General features: G+C 35.2%; 1 protein-coding gene across 1 annotated transcript in view; it reads left to right on the forward strand.

The window, feature by feature from the left end:
• Positions 1 to 18,556, forward strand: part of LOC141338149 (glutamate receptor-interacting protein 2-like) — a 198,608-nt gene that overhangs the window by 131,900 nt on the left and 48,152 nt on the right. The window contains exons 10-13 of the mRNA XM_073843707.1: positions 8,896 to 9,036; positions 11,346 to 11,498; positions 12,241 to 12,430; positions 17,744 to 17,889. Of these exons, the coding sequence (XP_073699808.1) occupies positions 8,896 to 9,036; positions 11,346 to 11,498; positions 12,241 to 12,430; positions 17,744 to 17,889 (630 nt within the window). The remainder of the gene's footprint in view (positions 1 to 8,895; positions 9,037 to 11,345; positions 11,499 to 12,240; positions 12,431 to 17,743; positions 17,890 to 18,556) is intronic.

An 18,556-nucleotide genomic window follows, 5' to 3' on the forward strand; every position in this document is an offset into this window, starting at 1 on the left:
AAGGGGTCCTATTATGCTTTTTTCACTTTTTGAATTGTAGCCAGTGTGTGGTGTGTATGTTTGGGCATAAAAAAACATCTACAAAGTTACAAATCTCAACGTCCACTCCAAAGGGAGATATTTAGTTTTTAAAAAATCTCTTTTCAAGAACTACAACGGCTCGTTTGGACTACAGAGTTTGTTTTCCGGATGCTATGATGTCACAATGCGGTCCATTAGAATTCATTCAATAGAGTCATTCAAATAAATCCCGCCTATGGAAATTCAAATTGTTGGCGATTGGTTGGCGTTTATGGACAGCTGCTTCTGGAATGCTTCAGCGAGCCGCAGGGCAGCTCATATAAACACAAGCATTGACTAAAGTGTCCGCAAACTGCTCAGGTTGCCATGCGGAGCCACGGCTGATGTAAACACAAGCATTGACTAGAGTGACGATCACCGGTTGCCGCGTCGGAGCCGCACCGTAGACATGTGCAGTGCGTGGTAAGAGATTTATTCATCATACAGTATAGATAGCTTCACTAGCCTTATGCTGGAGCTGGTTTCAGGCATGTAAATAATTAAATAAATTAGCACAATAATGATAAAGGCCCCCTTCCTGATTTTTTTTTTTTTTTTTGCATGTAAACAAATTTAAATATTAATCAAAGATAACACAAGTAAACACAACATGCAGTTTTTGAATGAAGTTTTTTTTTTATTATGAAGGGAAAACAAAATCCAAACCCACATGGCCCTGTGTGAAAAAGTGTTTGCCCCCTAAACTTAATAACTGGTTGGGCCACCCTTAGCAGCAACAAGTGCAATCAAGCGTTTGAGATAACTTGCAATGAGTCTGTTAGAGCGCCCACTCATCTTGGCAGAATTTTAATTCAACCACACACCTTCCAAAAAAAAATAAAAAATTTGTCTCGTCAGTCCACAGAGTATTTTCCCAAAAGTCTTAGGGATCATCAAGATGTGTTCAGGCAAAACTGAGACGAGCCTTTATGTTCATATTGCTCAGCAGTGGTTTTCATCCTGGAACTTTGCCCAGTCTCTTTCTTATGCTGGAGTCATGAACACTGACCTTATCTGAGGCAAGAGAGGAATGCAGTTCTTTAGATGTTGTTGTGTGGTCTTTTGTGACCTCTTGGATGAGTTGTCGCTGCACTCTTGGGGTAATTTTGGTTGAAACACTTTTTCACACAGGGCCATGTGGGTTTGAATTATTTTTCTCTTCATAAAAAAAAACCCTTAATTTAAAACTGCATGTTGTGTTTTCTTGTGTTATCTTCAATTAATATTTAAATTAGTTTGATGATCTGAAACATTAAAGTGTGACAAACATGCAAAAAAATAAAAAATCATTAAGGGGCCAACACTTTTTCACACCACTTAATATGACTTCCTTCTTTCAGACGAATGCAATCGGAGTTATATTAAAAATAATCCTGGCACTCCCAAGCTTTAGAATGGTATAGATACGTGTTTCTCTCCATCAGTCCAAAACAAGTTGATCCATAATAAAAAAAGTGCCTCACATAGCTCTAGAGGGGTCAATAAAAGCCTCCTTTAGTTATCTGTGTTTTTGTAAGAAAAATATTCATATTTAAAACGTAAGAATCACTTTAATCTAGCTTGTGCAGTTGTACACGGAACCTGCTGCTTTGAGAAGGGGCGTGGCAGGACTGAAACACCGTCTAAGCTGTTCGCCAATTGCAATGCAGTGGGACTACTAACCAATCACAACACATTTAGTTTTTCGGAAGGCAGACCTTCATCAGACCTGGAACTAATCGAGCCTTTTGTGCCAGCCTGGGGAGAAAGCTATTGTAATAATGTAAATTATGTAAAATATAATGCGTTTTTTTGAACCACAGTGCACCCCCAAAACAAAATAAAGGCTTTGCAAAAGAGCATAATAGGACCCCTTTAGACCATAGTAGTTTTTGCGAAGTCTATGGCAATCATTTGTTTCCCTGTTTATTCCAAAGAAGGTCATAATAATCTCTCGCTAATTATAGTGATATAAACTTCACATGTATCCTCTTCAGATGCACAAATGAGGACGAGAAAACATGGATGGCGAGACTGCTCTGTCATCTCATCTGCTGTCCTCTCATTTAATTAGCTTCTCTTTCTGCTTGATGTCGCCCCACGAGCTTTAGACCGCAGGACAGATTTAATCACGGAGACCTGCTCACCCTAGAAAACCAACAGACAGCGGCTCAATATCAAACCGAGACGCGGTGGACGCAGACCCAGATTGGTTATTTTCATCCCCGTTTATATGCAAATGCAGCAGATGAACAGATGTCCGACTGTGCCGACCACATTGCACTAAAAGCTTGAATTAGTAGCCTGCGTGAGCTCTCGTACTGTTTGCAGCGCCGTTCTCTGAGAATCTAATCAATAGCTTATTATCATCGAGCGTATAAACATTTTCTATAATTGCACGACTTTATGGATGCACCCAGTGATTGGGAGACTCCAATTATAGAAGATGCTGAAACTTCTGATGATGGTTTTTGGCTTGACTTCGAAGTTGTTACATGTGAGTGTACACATTGTGATTTACCACACTTTTAAGGTAAAATCTTTTTACAAACATTGATTAAATCATAAATACACAACTCCAATTAGAAGACATTGAACCTTCAGATGGTTGTTTTTACTTTGACTTTGAAGTTCTTGATATTTTTGGTTCTGCAATCATGCATAACCTTGATGCCCATCCAGTTCAATCTAGTCCAATTCTTGCCCCACTTCTGCCGCCATGATTCTGCCTGTGACAGTTAATTATGTCCACCAAAGCTTTAAACACCAACAAGATGGCCTCTTGAATTCCACGCATTGCTCGCATACATCATAAAACATAGTTTATGATGCCAGTGAAGCCTTGACGCCCAGATTTTGGGGCACTGGAACAAACATCCCTAATGGATAAGGACAAGTGAAGTGGTTATGTTTTCAGCATCTGATCTGTCCTGCCAAAATATCACATGGCACTATATAGGTCATTCCCTGCCGCGCTGAGAACCCGAGAGAGGAGGTGGAAGACTGTAATGATGGAAAAACATATTTGCGAGTGTGAACTTTCAGCCCCGACAGGACTTCAATCAAGGATTGACACCCACTCGCGGGGACCCGTGTCAATAATACATTGAAACCACCCAGGAAATAAATGGAGTTTGATATTTTGCCATATGACTCCTACGTTTTCGATTCAGATTTTATATATGCAAATGTTGTAGCTGACCTTGTTAGGGAAGGAAAAGAAAGTGTGTCTGGTAACAATGTCATTTGGGATTGCCATCTTTGAGATGCTGGGATTTAAAGCGAAGAAGAATAGAACATGTACATTTGAATACATTTACATATTTGGTAGACACTTTTCCCAAAGCAACATTGATATTACATTAGGTAGAGTAGAAGTCACAGTTAGGAGATATAACCACAATTATGAAAAATAAAGTCTCAGTTATGAATAAAGTAAGCAGTTACAAGATACTTTAGTCACAATTACAGGAATTTAAAACAGAGTTATAAAAGTCACAGTTATTTGAAATAATGTCCCAGTTATGAAATATAGTCATACTTACAACATTAATGTCACAGTTATGAGATATGAGTTATGAGATGTTGCACTTATGAGAACTAAAGTCTCATTTATGAGAAATGAAGTCACAGTTACAAAATAGTCACAATTACAAGAAATAATGGCGCAATTATGAGAAATAATGTTACAGTTATGAGATAGTAGCAGTTATGAGAAATTAAACCACAGTGACAAGATAATTTAGTCACAATTACAGGAATTTAATACAGAGTTATAAAAGTCACAATTATGTGAAATAATGTCTCAGTTATGTAATATAGTCGCAGTTACAACAATAATGTCACAGTTATGAGTTATGAGTTACGAGATGTCGTAATTATTAGAACTAAAGTCTCATTTATGAGAAATAAAGTCACAGTTACAAAATAGTCGCAATTACAAGAAATAATGTTGCAATTACGGCCAATAATGTTACAGTTATGAGAAATGAAGCCACAGTTACAAGGTATTTTATTTACAATTACAGGAAATTAATACACGGTTATAATACAGTTGCAGTTATGAGAAATAATGTCACAGTTATGAAATATAGTTGCAATTACAAGAAATAAAGTCTCATTAATAATAAATGAAGTTACAAAATAGTTGCAATTGCAAGAAATAATGTTGCAATTATGAGAAATAATGTTACAGTTATGAAAAATGAAACCACAGTTACAGGGTACTTTAGTCCCAATTACAGGAAATTAATATACAGTTATAATAAAGTAGCCATTACAAGAAATAATGTCACATGATATATAGCAGGAATTATGAGCAATAATGTCTTATTTATGAGGAATGAAGTTACAGTTACAAAATAGTCACACTTACAAGAAATAATGTTGTAATTATGAGAAATAATGTTACAGTTATGAGAAATAAAACCAGTTACAAGGTACTTTAATCACAAGTACAGAAATGAATATACAGTTATAACAAAGTAGCAATTACAAGAAATAATGTCAAATGAGATATAGTTGGAATTATGAGAAATAATGTCTTAATTATAAATGAAGTTACAGTTACAAAATAGTCGCAATTACAAGAAATAATGTTGTAATTATGAGAAATAATGTTACAGTTATGAGAAATGAAAGCACAGTTACAAGGTACTTTAGTCACAATTACAGAAATTAATATACTATATAATATGAGAAATAGTCTCATTTATGAGATATGAAGTTACACAATTTTTCATAGCAAAAATATTTGTAATATTTTTTATTAGAATTTCTGTAGCTCAAACAGTAGAGCATGTAAATATTTTCTTAAATAACAATAAATGGTTATGCCAAGGTTTTTATTTACTTATTTAATAGTCATTGTTAACTTTTCTTCATATTAATATAATTTGCAATTTTGTTTTTATGCCCCAAAATATATCAAATGATTTTTGCTGTCAGGTTGTTCTATGTAGAAATTGCATTTTTTATTATATTTCTGAATACATTAATAGCTTTATGCCATTCACATCCCACTTTGAATAAAAAACAGCTAAAGTGCAGATGGTAAGCCAGATTTTTTAAAGATCTTTCATTTTTATAGTATGTCTATATTTTGCAATACAGAATTAAACTACACACATTTATTACCAAATTAGCCCAAACCACGGCTAATATCCTTAGCGTCAGTCACCTGCTGGTTCAGTTCGTGTTTTAGATAAATGACGTGGTCTTAAAAAAGCAGTATTGTAATCTCCTTACTCAAATTAAGCTCCCGTCACATCAGCCTGTGTAGGAGACTTTACCGCCATCATTCCTGGTGTTCTCAATTCCTACATCAAGAGACAGAGTTGTGTTTCTTTGAGACATAGCCGACGAGCTTAGCATAAGCCACAAGGAAGAGGGATTTAGCGCTCAAACGTTAGAAGATGCCTCACTGGTGCTCAGACGAGCAGTATTTAACCTGGCTTGTGAAAATCTGTCTGAAAGTGTCATTTCTTAACGTCTTGTCACATTCTGTGTGGCAAAAAAATAAAAAATACAAACATAATGCTAATATGTGCAGAAGTTAAAAGGTTTGTTTAGAAATGTACCAAAGATTTTAAAAGTAGTCAGTAGACTTCATTAAAACCTCAAAGTGTAACCACACACACAAAAACACACATCTCTCATAGTGTTTTAAAGCTTCTTATGGTTTTCCAGAGATGGAGGAGGGTAAAGCTAAGTTGTTGAATGCCATATTACTTAGTTAGGGCGTTTTACATTAGTATGCACTGCTGGAAAATCCATCTTAAGTTGGTCTTGAATTTTGGAACATAGCAGCTGGTTTGTTGATGGTCTAAACAGGTAAGCCACCTGGGACCATCAACAAACCAGCTGCAAGCTAGACATGCAGCCTTAAGGTTGTCAGACTGGTTTTTGAAAAATGGTGGTTGGTCAACAGCTAATGACCAACTTGGACCATTTAGAAACTAGCAACTGTGTCCAAAAACACAGTTACCAGCGTGAGGATTTTTAAGCAGGGTAAAGAATCACATCTGTCTAAGCATATTAGGTTCAGTGATAAGTTCAGATATCTTTGTATTATCTGTAGAGGCTTTGTGTGTTATGTTTAGAGATTTATGTATTTCAATTGAACAATCAATTTTTGCTTCAGAGTAAATAAATAAATAAAATAAAAAATAAGAATCATGTTACGTGAAATCAACATGCAATTGTGAGAAATGACAATTATGTATGAGATGTGAAATCACAATTAGATGCCATATAGTCGCAATTATAAAAAAGTTGTGACGAGAATTATGAGATCTAGTTGAGAAAAATGCAGCAATTATGGGAAATAATGTCACAGTTATGAGATAGTCGCAATTATGAAAAATAATGTTGCAATTATGAGAGTCACAATTATGAGAAATAATGTTGCAGTTATGAGATAGATGCAATTATGAGATATAATGTCACAATTATGAGAAATAATGTCACAGTTATGAGAGTTACAAGATATTTAAATCACAATTACAAGACATGTATACACAGTTATAATAAAGTTGGTGTTACAAGAAATAATGTTGCAATTATGAGATGTAGACAGAACTATAAGAAATAATGTTGCAATTTAAGATATAAAAAGTAATGTTGCAAAGATTAGATATAGTTGCAGTTATGAGAAATAGCTTCAATTTTGAGAAACAGTTGCAATTATGAGAATAAAGTCACAGTTACAAGATACCATAGTCACAATTACAAGATATTAATTCACAGTTTTAATAGCAATTATGAGAAATAATGCAATAAAAAAATATGTGCAATAATATGATATTTATTTGCTACCACCTCCACCCTAATACATCCTTGCATCTTCTATACTATACTATTCCATTCTATTATCTATAGCACGACTGTAAATACCACTTAATTATTTTTCTATTTATTTTACTAATTTGTTTGTCTATTTATATTCACATAAGTGTATTTTCTTATTCTCATCTTATTTTTATTGTCTGTGTGTTGTTGTCTCTGTGTACTGGAAGCTAATGACACTGAAACAAATTCCTTGTATGTGCAAGCATACTTGGCAATAAAGCTCTTTCTGATTCTGATTCTGACAATTATGAGAAATAATGATGCAATTATGAAAGAGTCACAATTAGAAAAAATAATGTCACAATTATGAGAGAGTCACAATTATGAGAAATAATGTCACAGTTATGAGATAGTTGCAATTATGATAAATAATGTCACAATTATGAGAAATTATTATTACAAGATATTTAAGTCACAATTACAATAAATGTATACACAGTTATAATAAAGTCGCAATTACAAGAAATGATGTTGCAATTATAAGATATAGTTGGAGTTATGAGAAATAGCTTCAATTATGAGAATTACATCACAGTTACAAAATACCATAGTCACAATTACAAGAAATTAATTTAGAGTTTTATTAGTTGCAATTACAAGAAATATAGTAGTAATTACAAGAAATTAAGTCACCACTACAAAATAGTCGCAATTACGAGAAATAATGTCTCAATTATGAGAAATAATGTTGCAATTACAAGATAGTCGCAGTAAAGAGAAATAGTCTCTATTTCTAGAGAAATAGAAATTAAGCGAGAGTTACTATAACCGCAACTACAAGAAATTAATTCACAGTTATTATAAAGTCACAATTACGAAAAATAAAGTCTCAATTATCGGAAATAAAGATTTATTATCAATTATGAGAAATTAGGTCAGTTACAAGAAATGAAGTCACAGTTACAACATAGTCGCAAATAAATCAATTACAAGAAAAAAAGACCCAATTACATTAATAAAAATCTCAATTACAAGAAATTAATTTAGTTTTAATAGTTGCAAATACAAGAAAAAAGTAGCAATTACAAGAAATTAAGTCACCATTACAAAACAATCGCAAGTACAAGAAATAAGGTCTCAATTATGAGAAATGTTGCAATTTTGAGATTATGAGAAATGAAGCCACAGTTACAAGATATTGTAATTACAATTTCAAGAAATTAATTCTTTGTTATAATAAAGTCACAATTACAAGAATTAGACTCAATTATGAGAAATAAAGTTGCAATTGTGAGAAATAGTCACAGTTACTAAAAAATGAAGTCACAATTACAAGAAATAAAGTTACAGTTTGTGAGATTTAAAGTTGCAGTTGTGAGAAATACTGTTGCAATTATGAGAACGTGTTGCAATTATGACAGATAATGTCGCAATTATGAGTTACACATACTTTAGTCGCAATTACAAGAAATGTATACACAGTTATAATAATGTCGCAATTATGAGAAATAATGTTGCAATTATGAGGTAGTCGCAATTACAAGAAATTAAGTCACAGTTACAAAATAATCACAAATTATAAGGAAATAAATTCCCAATTACAAGAAATAAGACCCAATTATGTAATTCAAAATCAAATGTGCTTGTTTAATGTATTAAATTCATTTTACTGTCTTTTAAATTCAGTCTTCTGCTCCTGTCAAACCTACCGCATTATGAGTGCTTGGAGATACTGCAGAACAAATGAGAACAACCACATACACGCACACAGAGGCACTCAATTATACGGCCTGCCTCTAGCAGCAGGACTTCATTAGCCTGTTTGTTGATGAGCTTCCTCATTGTTTTGCATGCACATTCATTTTCCAAAGACCAGTATTAGAGACGGATATTATCACTTGAATGCGACTTTAACAGACCCTCAAGACTCAAAATGATGGATTTTTAGGGTTCAAATGAGTATTAATGAGAAAATGTACAACGTGTGCATGTATTTTGCATTGTGTTATATATTCTGAGAAGTGTGTAATGAATATCTCAATTTAGTAAGTCATTTTGTGTGTTCAGTGAAAGTTCAGAAAAGTGACCACCCGCACTGCTGGGACCCCTGTGTGAACTACTGCCATTCTCAACATCCTGGACACTGTAAGACAGCGACATGGACCTCTGCTTCCAGTAACCCATCCAGCTCTCAGGATTACTGCAAATGTAACTATATTACAGCATTTTTACATCATTACCATCCTTTATGAATATGATTTGACTAGTTTTCCACAAAGCAATTAAAATACTGCTAACACACTTACCATTTTTTGACGAAATTCTGCAGACATGTCTGGTAATTAAATAGATTATGATTTTGCATCAAGACAAAATATTTAAATTTGCACAAATATCGCAAACGATATCTTCATGTTGATAATGCAAATTCATAAACATTTCGCAGATGATATCTAGTCATTTAAATAGAAGTCGCAGAATTGGAAGTTTCTCATGGGGGCAAAAAAGTTTCACTTGCAGATTTTGCTTGTTCTTAAATTAAAAATTAGCTGTAGTTCACTAAGAAGCTATGCAAACAACTGTCATTATCGCAAACAATTTTTTTATTTATTTCATAATCGCACGATTAAATCTTCTGCGATAATGAACACGATATAGCGTTGTTTTTCAGTGAACTATGGCTCTGTGTAGTAAATGCTGCTCTATCTGAAAGCACCTGTTGAAAATGTACTAGTGAATACACAACTAACTTTACTGAAAAAAAATTTGGTTCAAGTTGGTTACATAAATTTGCATAAAAGTGAGAAAAAATCTCACAATTATGAGACATAAAGTTCTAATTATAAAGTCTAAAGTTCCACTTAACCCAGTTTTGCATGAGGGTGAAAAAGTTTCGCGTGAGGGCAAAATATTTTTTGTATTACAAATTTCACTTGTGTTTCCAGTTGGTCATGCAAATTCGCACACAATTTCACAGGTGATATAAAGTCATTAAATAGGGGTTTGCACGTTTGGGAGTTCGACATGAGGGTAAAAATTTTCCCTTTAAGATTTTGCTTGCGTTTAAGTTGATAATGCAAATTCACACAAAATTTTAAATAGGAGTCCACACATTTGGGAGTTTCTCATGAAGGCAAAAAAGCTTCACTCACCGATTTCCCATGTATTTAACATGGTCATACAAATTTGCTTTAATTTTCATAGACAACATCCAGTCATTTAAATGGGAATCTGCAATTTTGTGAGTTTCATGTGAGGGCAAAAATTTCCCTTGCAGATTTTGCTCGAGTTTAAGTTAATGCATTTGCATAGAAGTGAAGTGAACTGGAGTTTTTAATGAGGGAAAAAAAGTTTCACTTACAGATTTTGCTTGTAATTAAGTTGGTCACACAAATTTGCATAAAATTTCAGACAATATCCAGTCATTTAAAAATTTGCATAAAAGTGAGAAAAAAAATCTAGCATTTATAAGAAATAAAGTTCTAATTATGAAGTCTAAAGTTCCTGTTAACCCACACGTTAAAGAGTTTTGCATGAGGGTGGAAAAGTTTAGTGTTTAATTTTTTTTTTCTGCAAATTTCACTCATGTTTTCAGTTGGTCACGTAAATTTGAACAAGATTTCACAGATGATATCAATTAATTTAAATGGAAGTTCGATTGGGAGTTTGACTTGAGAGCTAAAACATTTTCCTTACAGATTTTGCTTGGGTTTAAGTTGTTCAGAAATTTGTGTGAAATTTCATGGACAATATTCAGTTATTTACTTACTTACTTAATGAAAATTCCCTTGCAGATTTCACTCAAGTTCAAGTTGGTCATGTAAATTAGCATAAAATTACAAAAAACGTCACAGTTACGAGAAATAAAGTCCTAGATATGACGTCTAAAGTCCCAGTTAGTCCACACAATTAAGAGTTTGAAGGTGGAAAAGTTTGCAGATTTCCCCTCCCAGATTTCTCACGTGTTCAAGATGTTCAAGCAAATTTGCCGCATTTGCCAAAAGAAAGCTGCTTGGATTTGAATGTGACTTCTTTGTGACCTTTACTTCATGCGTCTCTACAGTATTAACAATAGTATTAACGTTTTTGTTCTGAAATTTCAATGAAATATTGTTAATATGAGCCTACTTTTATAGCATTTTTTAGGCTGGGTTTCCTGCACCAAACTGCCGCTTTTACTGACCAACTCCCATTTTCTTCAGAAAATCTACCTTTCTAGTTAAAGTCATCCATCTTCATTTACATGTAAAATAGCATTACGCTAATACGGAATATTGTTCTTAACCCAGACATCCACCTCCCAGCGGTTGCCTCCAAATGCAATATAACGTCCCGTTAAATAACAAATGCTTAGTGCCTAGTTCTGCAAAGGCTAGCAAGGGACCAATAGAACATGGATCATTAACCTGCAGTGAGCTGCTTGTCTTTTGGACCATTGCCATCTCTTTGATTTTGAATTTTTTAAATGCAGCTACACCGCCTGACTTTCTCTCTCCTTTCCTCTTTCTTCTGTCTAGCGGTAGTCTGCACTAACTTCTCTCCTGGGTCCACTACCACATCAGGCATGACCAGCCAGGGTTCCAGCACGCTGCCCCGGGCCGCTCCTCCCATGAGCCCGCGGAACTCCTTGCTAAAGAGACGACAAAGGAAAAAAGAGCACAAAAGCTCCTGTAGGTGACTGGATTGGTTTTCTCGTGATATTTCCTGGTCTAAAACAGCATCTTAAACATCCTGCAAAGCCACTCCTAAATGAAATGATTGCGCATTAAAGTCCTGTTCTGAATCAAATGATTTGTGATACTCGAATTGAAGTCCCGTTCTGAATCAAATGATTAGCGATAAGTGCATTGAAGTCCTGTTCTGAATCAAATGATTCGCCATCCGATTGGAACCATTCGAAACAGTGAATCATTTTGCAGACTTTTCTGGCATCCCTCCACCTCCCCATCTCCTCCTCTATTTCTGTTATTCTCCCCCTGTGTGGTACCACATTGTGGGGGTTGAAATTGGAGCTCAAGCCAAGCCTTGAGTTCCAGCCTCTGTCGAGTACAGCAAGCCAAGTTTGTCATTAGTTGTCAAGACCGGATGGGCAGACGAACTCATGAAAGTAATGTTGGGAAGATCGTATTAAAGATGGCACCACAAAGTTGTAATTAGTGGAAGATGCATAGTTTGTTGTATTGTATTACTAGTATTTTTTAGGGGTCGAGTTTGTTTGACCGTTGCCCTCGCATAATATGTCTTTTGCAGCATCTTACACATGATGTGGCATTCTAAAAATGTGCAGAATTTCAACTTGAAAAAAGTGCATCACTAGACCTTACAGGTTTCATTGGCCTGCTTCATATGTTTTTAAACATGGAAAACATTCTGTCAACAGCTATTTAATGGGTGATATTTCTCTCTGTTTAGCCGTGTCTTTAGCCTCGAGTTCTGTGGGCCCTGGTGGTCAGATAGTCCACACCGAGTCCAGTGAAGTCACTCTGAGAGGAGACCCTCTAAATGGGTTTGGGGTTCAGCTGCAAGGTGGAATATTTGCGACGGAGACCCTCTCTGCACCCCCTCTTATCCGCTTCATTGAACCAGACAGCTCGGCTGAAAGGTACGTCCCAAACGTTAACTCAACCATGTACACAACACAGCCATCCATGCCCTCTCAAGCAATGTACACACACTATTATGTGCCACAACGGACTTAGATTCTGTTGAAAACACAAGCAGATCTTGTAACAATATCAGTACTGATAAATGTATGCCGGTGTACACTGACTTGGAGAGAGAGACTGGATGTGATACTACCTCAGAATCTGGGTCAACACTCAGCAGGAAACTTACACTGCAAAAAAATCATGCCTTTTCTCTGCAATGTTTAAGAAAGAGGCTTTAATATTTATTTTAAGAGGTTAAAATGTGTCTTTGTCATACTTTGTGCTCTTAAAGGCAGGGTAATATTTAGGACGTGTCTCCAAAGAAAAATGACTAAAGAATATCTTGAACATCTCAAATGCTTTTTCTTAGACAGCACTGAGATTAAATGAGATCTAATGGATCCTAACTTGGGATTTATGCATCTCCAGATGTTTCTCCTGAGAAAAAAGACCCCAGTAATATTATGTCACATCTAAAGTTTCACAAGAGCTCTCAATATTGTCTCAAATTTGCCAAGATACCAATGATTTCAATCAGAAGTCAGAAATCTCATTATGAAGCCCAACATTTTTCATCAGATTCTTCAGAAAAAATGATCTGCACTATGCTAATTTGCTATTTTTCTTCTTAAGCATCAGTGAGCGTTTGAACCTTCTGTAATAGTTGCATATGAGTCCCTCAGTTGTCATCAGTGTGGAAAGTTGGATCTCAAAATCATACAGTCATTGCTGAAAAGGATTCATAAACACAAAATTGCTGAAATTCCCAAAAATTGTGTGGGACCTGAAGGATTTTTCTGAAGAACAGCAGGCAGTCTAACTGTTCAAGACAAACAAGGGACTCATTAACAACTATCACTAAACAAAAAACACAGCTGTGGATCATTCAGGTAGCAACACAGTATTGAGAATCGAGTGTATGTAAACTTTTGAACGGGCTCATTTTTTATAAATTTAACTATTATTTTCTCTTGTGGACTATATGTAAATGTCTTTTATGTGAAATATCTTATTCAAACTATCTTATTATCTTAGTCATTCCAAACCCGTAAGACTTTCATTCATCTTTGGAACACAAATTAAGATATGTTTGATGAAATCCGAGAACTTCCTGCATAGACAGCATGACATGATTAAGACTGACACAGAAGTAATGAAATTGTTGAATGAAGTCGTTATTTTTTGTTTTCTTAGTGCACAAAAAGTAATACCATAACTTCATAAAATTAGGGTTGCACTATTTTATCGATGTCCTTTCTGGGCCTTGAACATGTCAGTTGTGTTGCTGTCAATGCAGGGTCAGAAAGCTGTCAGATTTCAACAAAAATATCTTCATTTGTGTTTAGAAGATACACAAAGGTCTTTCATGTTTGAAACCACAAGAGGGTGAGTAATTAATGAAATAATTTCATTTTTGGGTAAATTAAACCTTTAAACATCTGAGACTAAGTTGGTACAATCACACACTCTTTCCAAAAACATGCCAGCAAACCCAACAAATTCTCCACAGCTTTCTGTATTAGCAGCCACTAGATGAGACCCTAAATGAACTCTCCGTAATTATATTAAGATTTGTAAATGTGTCAGTTTTTGTTTGTTTTCGTGAGTCGTTCCTGGTGTGAGATTGTTGTAGCATGAAGCGAGTGATCTGATGTGTGCTGAGCTGTGTTGTACTGTGGCAGTGTGTGACATTTGTGGTGTTTGGGCTGGAAGTCATTGCATGTCAGGTCAGTTGTTCTCTTCCATACACACATGGTTTCCCACAGTGACACTGGGCTTGCGTGTAGAAACCTGTGAAAACAATATTCTTATTGTAAATTATGCATTTCTGTTGTTGTGTTTGATAAAAAAAAATCCACTTTTTATATTGAACTTAGTTTTTAGTCAGACTTTTGGCATGAAGTCTGGTCCACTTTGCATTTACTTTGGCCCATTTAAAGAGATTAAAAAAATCCACCCAAAAATAAAAATCCTGTCATCATTTATGAATGTTGGTAACCAATGATATCCATTGGCTTCCGTAGTATCAAAATAAATAAATAAATAAATAAATAAAAATAAACAATACTGTGGACGTCAATGGCTACCATCAACTGTCTGGTTACCAACAGTCTTCGGGTTTGGACCAACTTGAAGGATTAGGTCACCTCCAGAACAAAAAATTTCAGATAATTTACTCACCCCCTTTATCATCCAAGATGTTTATGTCTTTCTTTCTTCAGTAGATAAGACATTATGTTTCTTGTGGAAAACATTTCAGAATTTCTCTCCATATAATGGACTTCAATAGTACCCCCATGTTTGAACGTCCAAAATGCAGTTTAAATGCAGCTTCAAAGGGCTCTAAACAATCCCAGTCTAGGAAGAAGGGTCTCATCTAGCAAAACGATCGGCCATTGTCGAAACAAACTGACAATTTATATACTTTTTAAACTCAAAAGCTTGTCTTGTCTATGTCTGTGTGAACTCTGTTTTGTCCGGTTTAAGGCAGACGTACCAACCTAGTGTTTACAAAGTGAACATGCAAAGAAGATTAAACGCCATGGTCCCACTTTATATTAAGTGTCCCTAATACCTGTGAAGTTACATGGTAACTAGATGTGTACGTAGCATGTAACTACAGTGTATGTACACATTGGTACATTGTATCTACAGCTCTAATACTGGTGTAATTACACACATGTAACAACTCACTGAATAGCATTTGTAAGTACAAATGTGTAACAGGACATTGGTAACAACACTTTTTTCACTTCTGGAAGTACACATGTGTAACAAGAATTATGTAACTACATTTTGTTACAACAATATGTACTCACAGACGTTTTTACACTTCCACACAGTCTTCAATACTGCAGTTACCAGTTTGGAATGCCCTGAAACATTATTGAAATCGTGATGATTCCTATGTAGGCTACATATAATTTTTGTATTCATGTATTTGTGAACACTGACTTAGAATTAAAGTATCAATTTGTAATACCAGTGTACTTACATGGTAACTCCTCAGGAACTGTCTACTTAATATAAAGTGTAAAATGGTCCAGCCTGGTCTCGTTGTTTATACGTTGGTATTTATACGTATTTTTAGATGCACAATTTAGATGTATTTCAACGTTTAAAACGTACAAATAGCTACTTATGTTTTGCTAAAAACGTAAAATATTTACGTATCTTTCATTTCATTAAATATTCGTATCAATGCCTATTTATCATTTTATTAATACGCGATTTATATTTTTAGCCCCCTTAACCTACCCCCAAACCTAAAGCCACCCATTTTATAGCAAATATAAAAGGATATAAATCGTAACTGACAAAAATATATGCAGGGAAATTACCATTTTTACTAACAATATAGCATAAAAATATTTTTATAGTCACTAATCACACTCCTACCTCTAAACCTAATGTTAACCATATCTCTCTCAGTACAGTAATAAAAAAAAAAAACATGACAGACAAAAAATTGCAATTACAATCATTTATTTAATGCAAAAATATCAACAGCCATACCAAAAAGTAATTCAAATGGCGATTTTCTTGCAGCCGCAGTCCTCTCTGGCAGAATACAGTAGGTTTGTTTGAGGTGCAGAGCGGAATTAAAGTTATTATTCGCTGAAATATTATCCAGATTATTTTCCTGTTTCTCTCCGTAAATGCGGCCAAAGAGTATGCGCCCGCGCAACATTCAAACACATATCACCAGAAACACGGCATGTCATAAACTGTGACGAATGCTGGCGAGAGCCAATGAGAGCTCGATTTTCCTGCCGTAAAAACTGCCGTTTCCTGACGCGGTTGTATTTGAATTCGTAAAATAAAGATAAAGATTTGAATTTGGGCATGTTCCTTGCAATGGTATGGATTCTGAAGATCTTATAGCGCACAAGTAAAATTGTTTCATTTTATAATTATGATGCGTGTTCGGTGTATTTTATGGTTTTATTGTTAGTCGCAGGGATGTCAGAAAACGCCTGCTGTGTCCCACCGCTACAAACGAAGTTAATATTACATAAATGGTTAAACGATTGTAGAAATGTTATTTATTTTAAAGGTTTAAAGTGTAGTCTTGTTAAACATTATGTTTACATATGCTTGGAATATAGTTGGCAACAGAAATCACACAGAACAGGATGGAAAGTTATAATTTCATATTAAGTAAACTATTTAATAATGCATTTGAAAACACAGTTTATATATTACTCTGTAGGTTGTGACCATTTTACACTTTATATTAAGTAGACAGTTCCTGAGGAGTTATCATGTAAGTACGCTGATCAAAAATTATATGTAGCCTACATAGGAATCATCACGATTTCAATAATGTTTCCGGGCATTCCAAACTGGTAACTGCAGTATTGAAGACTGTGTGGAAATGTAAAAACTTCTGTGAGTACATATTGTTGTTACAAAATGTAGTTACATAATTCTTGTTACACATGTGTACTTCCAGAAGTGAAAAAAAGTGTTGTTACCAATGTCCTGTTACACATTTGTACTTACAAATGCTATTCAGTGAGTTGTTACATGTGTGTAAATACACCAGTATTAGAGCTGTAGATACAATGTACCAATGTGTACATACACTGTAGTTACATGCTACGTACACATCTAGTTACCATGTAACTTCACAGGTATTAGGACACTTAATATAAAGTGGGACCAACGCCATTTACAAAAAAGGTAAAACAGCGATGTAGGGCAATTTTGAAGTTGAAGAAGAAAACGAGATGGGAGTTTTTCGACATACCCTAACTGTTTTGACCCGGATTACACAGACTACGCATGCGCATCGCACAGACGAGACAAAACGTGTGTTTGAGGTTAAATATTATACAAATTGTCAATGTATTTCGAAAATGACCAATTGTTTCACTAGATAAGACCCTTCTTTCTCGGCTGGGATTGTTTAGAACCATTTGAAGCTGCATTCAAACTGCAATTTGGAAGTTCAAAGTTGGGGGCACAATTGAAGTCCATATGGAGATAATTCCTGAAATGTTTTTCTCAAGAAACATAGTTTCTTTACGACTGAAGAAAAAAAGAGATAAACATTTCGGATGACAAAGGGATGATTAAATTATCTGTACATTTTTGTTCTGGAAGTGAATTAATCCTTTGAGGTCGAGTAAATTGTCATTTTTGGGTGAACTGTCCGTTTAAGTTGTTGTTCGGACTGACAGTGATTTAGTTGCTGGAGGAAGGGACCATCAAATGACCATTTCTGTAGCTTGTTTGTCATTCTATCCTGTTTTGATTGGCAGGTGTGGGCTTCTCCAGGTTGGAGACCGAGTCTTATCCATCAACGGCATTCCTACAGAAGACGGAACGCTGGAAGAGGCCAATCAGCTGCTCCGGGATGCTGCTCTGGCCAATAAGGTCACATTAGAGATTGAGTTTGATGTGGCAGGTTAGTCAGGTTTTCCACATTCTCCACCAAGCTCTTAAAGGTAAACCCAGGTTTTAAGACTTATATGGCTTAATTTAAATGATGTCTCTTACTGAAATATGTAGCAGCAAAGCCAAGAAAGATTTATGTTATTTTAAAAAATCCACATCGTTTTAGACATATTTTGGACTGTGGGAGGCGCCATTATTTCCGATGACGTAAAATGGTTGCACTCGGCTCTATTGGCTACCTGTTGCTATTTTTTACCGCAACACAACTCGGAAAATAAGACACTGTTACGATGACCAAAGCTACTGAAAGAGCTTACAGGTGGCGATGGATATAAGCGTAGGCTTAAACCATTGATTTTCCGCACAAGGAGTCTAAACGCCCCTGGAAATATAATGAAATCCGTGCTGAGAAACTCTTTCAGTGGCTATGGAGTCATGATAAGTGGTGACATGTTTATATCCTGTCAGGATGGCATCTAGCGTTTCTTGTCTCTGCCATTTGTAAGCTCTTTCAATAGCTGTGGTCTACAAAAAGCCTCAAAGGCATCAGGGATAAAGTGGAGAGAACAAAAACACAGGTCTTTAGAAAGTTTTATTCGTCCACAGGCATCTTCCCATTCTTTTCTCCTCGTCTTATCTCTAAGAAAGCAGTGAAGACTTACATAGCTTCTTTTGCT

The sequence above is a fragment of the Garra rufa genome, chromosome 7 (genome assembly GCF_049309525.1).
Source record: "Garra rufa chromosome 7, GarRuf1.0, whole genome shotgun sequence".
NCBI classification, from domain to species: domain Eukaryota; kingdom Metazoa; phylum Chordata; class Actinopteri; order Cypriniformes; family Cyprinidae; genus Garra; species Garra rufa.